The 6,873-nt window shown below is 27.5% G+C and overlaps 1 protein-coding gene across 1 annotated transcript in view; it reads left to right on the top strand.

Moving 5' to 3' along the window:
* Positions 1-383: 383 nt before the first annotated feature.
* The window catches only part of LOC117180733 (invertebrate-type lysozyme 6-like), a 13,697-nt gene continuing 7,207 nt past the window's right edge, over positions 384-6,873 (top strand). The window contains exon 1 of the mRNA XM_033373221.1: positions 384-405. Within this exon, the coding sequence (XP_033229112.1) occupies positions 384-405 (22 nt within the window). The remainder of the gene's footprint in view (positions 406-6,873) is intronic.

Here is a 6,873-nt window from a genome sequence, read left to right as displayed (position 1 = left end):
CTACCGCTTTAGGTAACATATATTTACACTAAGCAGCTTTAGGCACTGTAAAATGCTACACCGCATTTATAAGTACTATATAGATTCCCATTGCGCAGCCTTGCGTGCATCCATATGTGTCATAGAAATCTACTGAACATTTAAAATTATGCTGCGGTTCCAAAAGTATCATATATATTCATTTCGCAGCCTTGTGAACCTCCGAACTGTATTGAGCAACTATATGATTCATATACGCCTATTGAACATTTATAAGTCAAATGCATATCTAGTAGCAGTGCACAGTTCTGTGTACTGTAATGAGTTTTAAGTTCTAAATAAGATATTTAAATTTTCGCGTGCTTGCCGCATTGCTAAAAGTACACCTCTGGCAAACTTCAACGATGGAATTTTATGACAGCGATGGTTTGTAAACTTTCCTCAACGATGTGTTGTTTTCCAAATTTCGCATGCTCTCAGCTTTGTTCAAAATCTCGCTCTTCAGCAAACTTTAGTGATGGAATTTTTCATCAAAGTCAACGATGGAAATCAGAGATAACAATGGGTTGCAAACAAATTTCAGCGCTGGAGACAAACACATAATTGGGTTGTATTTTCAAATTTCGCACGATCTCTTTTCCATAAGCACTAGACAAATAAGCATTTAACGTATATTGGGTCGATGTTCCTAGAAGCTTCGAGAATCGCATGCATCACATAGGTGAAATATGTTTCTAGAATTTTCGAGAATTATATGGAATCCCCGATCCAAGCAAACATTGGGTATCATGATCTGTATCCCTTCACCTAGACGCTTAGAGCAGGGTATAGGCATTTGGTAATATATGTAAGTATCACATACACTGAAACCCGGTTTAAGTTTACGCCCAGATAAGTTCACTTTCGCTCAAGTTCATGTGTTGCCCAATCAATCTTTCTAAAATCTTCGAGAAAAACCACCCTCAGGATTACTTTGGCCGACTATCTTTCTAGAAGTTTCAAGAACTCTGGGGAATCACCCGAGCGCCATCTACATGAGCGCCATCTAACAAAAAAAGATTGCGCTTGGAAATAACCGGTGGCGCTATCTGTCGGGTTAATCATTGATCCGTGGCAATGCTCTACCTTACTTACCGAGCAGTTACCGACTATTTTTTCTGTGACCTTGGATGTAGGGTAGGGTGGTAGTCGTTTTTCTCTCTTTTTCTTTCGTATGGTTGTGCTGTCTTGTTTTTTTGAGTGTATTTTCTTCTCGCTTTTTCAATTTGTTTGTTTGTGTAATCGTTCTATATTAACCTTTGTTTGACGTTTTGTAATTCCTTTTGTAAGTTATCCTCATATGTTATGGATATAGCTGAAAATTAAAAGTCAACGGATCGACAACTGTGATTTTGTTATTGTGAACTTTCTTTTGTTAAAGCTCTTTCGGCTTTAACGAACACATTTTTATCACGTATCTCGTGCTTCGCACTTAATTTTGTCCTAAATGTCAACTTTTGTACATTATACACAACACTTTTATATCAAATATAATCCATTCTTTGTGTAACTCTGCCTGGGATTGCTTATTCAGATATTGTAAATAAAGCAAAAATTGTATTTATCATTATTATTTTGATATTTTTTCTTATTTTGCTTTAAAATATATTCTAAGCTGCGCTAAAACATTGATCATTTCAATAAATTGATATCATTGCAATTCATAATCTGCATGGAAATTGAATCATACTAGTTCTTATTTCCTTGTTTTTATATTTTATTTTACTTTTAATCTTGTTTCTTAGAATTAAAGAAAAACTATAGCTCATCTGCATAGGGTTTAATGCCGGAAACTATCTAGGGTCCTATATAGGAACCTGTATAGAATCCTATGTAAGACCCTATTTCCTCTTTCGTTTTTTCTATCCTTTTTCCAAAAATTTAATATTTTTATTTTTAATCTTCTATTTTACGATTAAAAGAAAATCTACTCGTGCTATCTAAAAATAATTGATGAAAAATTTCAATGAGTTTTCGACATTTTCTGGAAGCGTAACTGCTGTCTATTTATTTTTTTCATAGCTTGTGTCGTTTGTCAAAAAATTCACTTTTTTATTTTTTTGTTTTTTAGACATAAAAAAACTGCGCATCCAATAAAAAATAATCCATAAAAATGTATAGCTCTCTTTTGGATAAACAAGTTTTGTCCCATTTTTCCGTATCTTGTGTCATTAGTCTAAAAAAGAATTCTTTTTTTATTTTTAATGTTGTTTTTTATGACTAAAAACAAAAACTACGCGTCCTATCGAAAAGTGATTCCTAACAAATTTGTAGATCTTTCTAGTACATGAAAATTTATCCCACTCATTTTTTTCGTATCTTGCATAGTTTGGAAAAAAAATTGAATTTTTGAATTTTACATTATTTTTGGTACGATCGAATTTTGATTTTTCAATTTTTCGACCAAATTAAACAAGTTGTTATGAAATTCTTATAGAGCTTTCAAAAATCAAGGTTTTTCTTTTCTTGACTTTTCTTCATATCATGCGTTTCCTGGCTTAAAATATTGATTTTTTGATTTTGAATAGGCTTTAACTCTGATAATTTTCTTTTCATAGAAAACAGTATTAAGCATAAATTTTTTGAGTTTCTGGGTAGTATGAATAACTGTACATAGCATTTTTGAATCTAAAAAAAATGTGGTTTCAAGAATTTTGAAAATGGACTTACTTTTTGAATTTTCATCCAAAACAGCTGGTTCACGAACTCGTTCTTTCTCAATAGGCCTTGAAAAAGTGTGCTAAAGCAGAATCCAATCTCAACAATTTTTTGAAAATTATCGTACCTAGAGAATACAGACAGGCAGACAGACAAACAAGATCAATTTTCAACAAAAAATGATATAATCGAATTTTCTTTTATAGAAATTACTTGTTGACTAACTAAAAAGGAATTTTAAACAAAATAATTGAATCCCCAATAAAAAAGAGGAATTTTTAAACAAGAATATTATTTTCCAACAAAAAATGACAAATTGTCAACAAAATGCATTGAATTAAAAAAAAAAGAATTCCGCAGACTGAAAATCAGATTTCCTGTGGCGTCTGACTAGAAATCAGATTACCTTTGGTCTGACTAAAAATCAGGTTTCACTTGGGATCGAATTTTCGAGTCCTAGTGACCATGAATTCATTTTTTAGATACGTTTTTCTTTTATTTATTTTTTATTTTCTAGTCGGGCATATCGCTTACAACGCATTTTTCAAATGTTCTGAATCCTTCTTTCTTATTTCTTTAGCAAGATTAAATATATTTTTTTCTCAACACTTTTATGGTGTTTTATTTTAAATGTAAAAATCTACCATTTTTTATGTGCAGTTTTCATAAGGTTGCCATTGATTGGATGAGATTTTGTTAAATTTGGCATTTAGTTCTAAAATACCATTGAAAAAGGTTATGAAACATTGTTCGTTATTAATTATTTGGTTAAACTTAAAATATATTCAGAAGTTTTAAAGCAAGTTAAAAATAATTGTAACTTTTCAAGATATTTAAAGAATTTTATAAGGTTTTAAAACAATTAAATCTTTAGGTTCCTAGGAAAAATTAAAATGATTTTTTATTTCGAAAAATGCATTGTGATAGAATATTTTCAAAAAATATAACATTTGAAAATATATCTAATATTGTCAAAGAAGAATCTGAAAGATGTTGCGGTAATATTTTTAATTTCGCAGAATTTTACAAAGAAATTGGAGACATTTTTTTATGTATTTCAAAATATTGGAAGGCTTAGAAATTCTAAAGTAAAAGATTCTAGTGTAAAAGGTTTGAAAATAAGATCTTTTATATTATATTTATTATATTTATATTTTATATTATATTTTATATCATATTAATTCAACCTTTTTGTTTAAAATTCATATATCTTGGTGGGATTCAACTGTTAAAAAGACAAATGCGTTGGTTTTCTGTTTAGCTCTTTAAAAAATACAATAAATATTGAATTGTTATATTTTTTTGCAAATAAAATAACTTCATCTATAGAAAAAGGAACAACAAGTTTACGAAGGTTTTGTGGTAAAATAAATATCAGATTCATGTGCAGCGCGTAAAATAAAAAAATAAAAACAGTATTAGGCGTATCACTTACTCATGATTTTCTTTGACCAGTATGATTTGACGGTAGGGTAAATATAGAGAGAATTTCTTCAATGTTCGTTTCTTTTTATTTTTAATATATTTAGTTCAAAAAAGAAGGATCCTTCGATATGGATTTGAAAATTTGTGCTATTTTCTTAATTTTCTACATAACCGTGGGTGAGTTACACACATTTTTTACAACTAGTTAAAATTTATTCTAGTATAATTTTATCGAAAAGTGAAAAAATGTTACAAAGAAGTCCAGTTTTCTTCACCCTTATTAAAAATAAAAAATTAGTTATAATTATTTGTGAAGTATTCACCTAATTTTCGGTCTTCGAAAAAAGGAGGGAACATATTTTTTTGTACATTTTTTTTCTGTTTTTCTTGAAGTTTTTGTAAATTTGTTTTTCTTGAAGACGTAAAAAACATTCAACCATTTAATTTTTCGACTTATAAGATAAGTTCAACCACCGAAAAAAGCATCAAGATTTTGTTTATGGAAAAAAAAATCCTACATTTACAAAAGATCAAATTTATTTTTGACCTGAAATAGAAAAAGATTTAAACTTTCGCTTAGAATTTTGATAGAAAATTAAATGAATTAATACAATGCTACTAAATTAACAACATTTAGTGGAAAAAATTCTTTTTTTTTCATATTTTCTCGGAATATTAATAAATATTTGCATGTTTGATCTTTATGGCATACAAATTTACAATAAACAATATGTTATTATTTTTGTCTCCATGAGCTCTTTAATTATAATAGCCTTAGCCAAAAGTCCATTATCAAAGTTACTATACACTTTGTTTGAAAAAATATTTCTTAGATTCTTGTTATAGGTGATTTTAATATTAATCTAAATGGCGATACACGATCATCAGCTTAAAAAAAATGTGTGAAATTATATTATTTTTTCCTAAAGGCATTGCAACTATTGATTTTAAAACTTAGATTGTTTCTTTGTAATTTCAGAATTTGTTATTCTACAATCCATCGATCCCCAAAGACACTTTTTAATTAGATCTATGTTTGTTGAGTGAACGTGAAAAATTTAAATTTTTTTGAAATTTTCGAGTATAAAGTTATTCAAGTCAAGCTAAATCTTCGATTGGATTTCAAAAATAATGTATAATCAGAATTTGAATTTGAAAATTAGGATTTAAATTATACTTCATCTACATTTATTTATGCTAGGAAATAATTAAAATTTTTAGTGGTTTTATTTGGTAAGTTAATTCTACTATTCGCATTATTTCTTATTACTTAAGATATTAATAAAGAATATAATCAAAAATTGGTACTCTTTGTTTTGTAGAATTTTTCTTATTTTCTTTAAAAAAAACAATATTTTTATCATTAAATTGTTTGAAAAAATTAGTGTAATATTTATATACTCATTTTTGATAAGGGCTATCGCAGAATATGACATCATAGATAGCAAATATAAATGTGAATAACAATTTTCTGAAATGCATAAAAACACAAAAATGAGTAATTTTATTTTACAAGTAGAGCATGTAAATATAGACTTCATACCTGTTCCCCTATTCCTGTTTTTAAGACAATTTAAGGTAATTCTTTTTTAATGAAAAGTGTACTATTATATTTTGGTTTCAGAATGTACCTCTTTTGGTTAAAGATTTAACTATTTTTTTGAAAATTAGTTTTTTAAATTGACGATTAATTTTCTCAACTGAAAACTTAACTAATACATTTTTCGCTAAAAAGCGATTGTTCTTTGTTTAAAATTCAACTTTTTTATTAAAATTAAACTTCAAATTAATTGTTTGGGTGAAAAATCATGTTTTTGGTAAAAAATGTTAACATTTCGCAGTAATTTTGAATTTATTGAAGTATTTTGATAAAATTGTTTGTCGTTAAATTATCAACTATTTCATTTGTCGTTGTGAATTCATTTTTTTTGTTAAGTTTGAGAGTTTTTTTATTGAAAATTAAATTTTGTTGTTGTTTAAACATCAATTATTATATATTATTTAAGGATTAATCTTTTTTAATTCAAAGTTTTTCTACGTTTTTAAGACTTCAACTTCTGTCTTAAAAATTAAATTTTTAGCAAAAATTTATCACGTTTGTTTTAAAATTGAACTCTTTAATCGGAAATCTAATTATTTTATCAGAAACTAATTTTTTCGGAAATTCAATGGTTTTATTCAGCATTGGTTTTTTAAGAAAAAAATCGTTCTTAAAATTAAAAATTCAATTCTCTTCTGAAAAATTAGTTTTCTTAGCTTGGAAATTCAACCATTTTATTGTGAATTCATATTGGTATGAAAATTAAAATTTACAGAAGAATTTAAGTATTCCGCTTTTGGTTAAAGATTCATCTTTTTCAGATGAAAATTCAATTATTGCACGGAAAAAAATTCTTGAGGCGAACGAGTGAATAGAGAACATATTAAACTCAAAGAAAGTGTACGCTTGGATTAGGTAAAACGTTTAGTTAGAAGAGTTACACATTTAGTTACTTTATGTAAATTGTTCTCGTAAATCAGGAATTTGGGCAAAATTGCTAAGTTGGAAAGTTTATTATTTTCGACAGATTATGTATAATTGTACTATCTTCAGATTAGAAAAAAAATTTAGTTGTTATAGAAATATATTAACTTACAGTAGACAATTTTTCGTCTGGTCTCGCGAAAATAAATTTCCCTGAAATCCGTGTAATGCATTTGAAGGTCAAGTTTGTTGTTTTTATCGCGTTTCTTGATATTTCAATATAGTTATCGCCTACAATCGAAACAAAT

This window comes from Belonocnema kinseyi, chromosome 9 (genome assembly GCF_010883055.1).
Source record: "Belonocnema kinseyi isolate 2016_QV_RU_SX_M_011 chromosome 9, B_treatae_v1, whole genome shotgun sequence".
Lineage (NCBI taxonomy): Eukaryota > Metazoa > Arthropoda > Insecta > Hymenoptera > Cynipidae > Belonocnema > Belonocnema kinseyi.
Note: the sequence above shows the minus strand (reverse complement) of the source record. Positions and strands in the feature narration are given on the sequence as shown.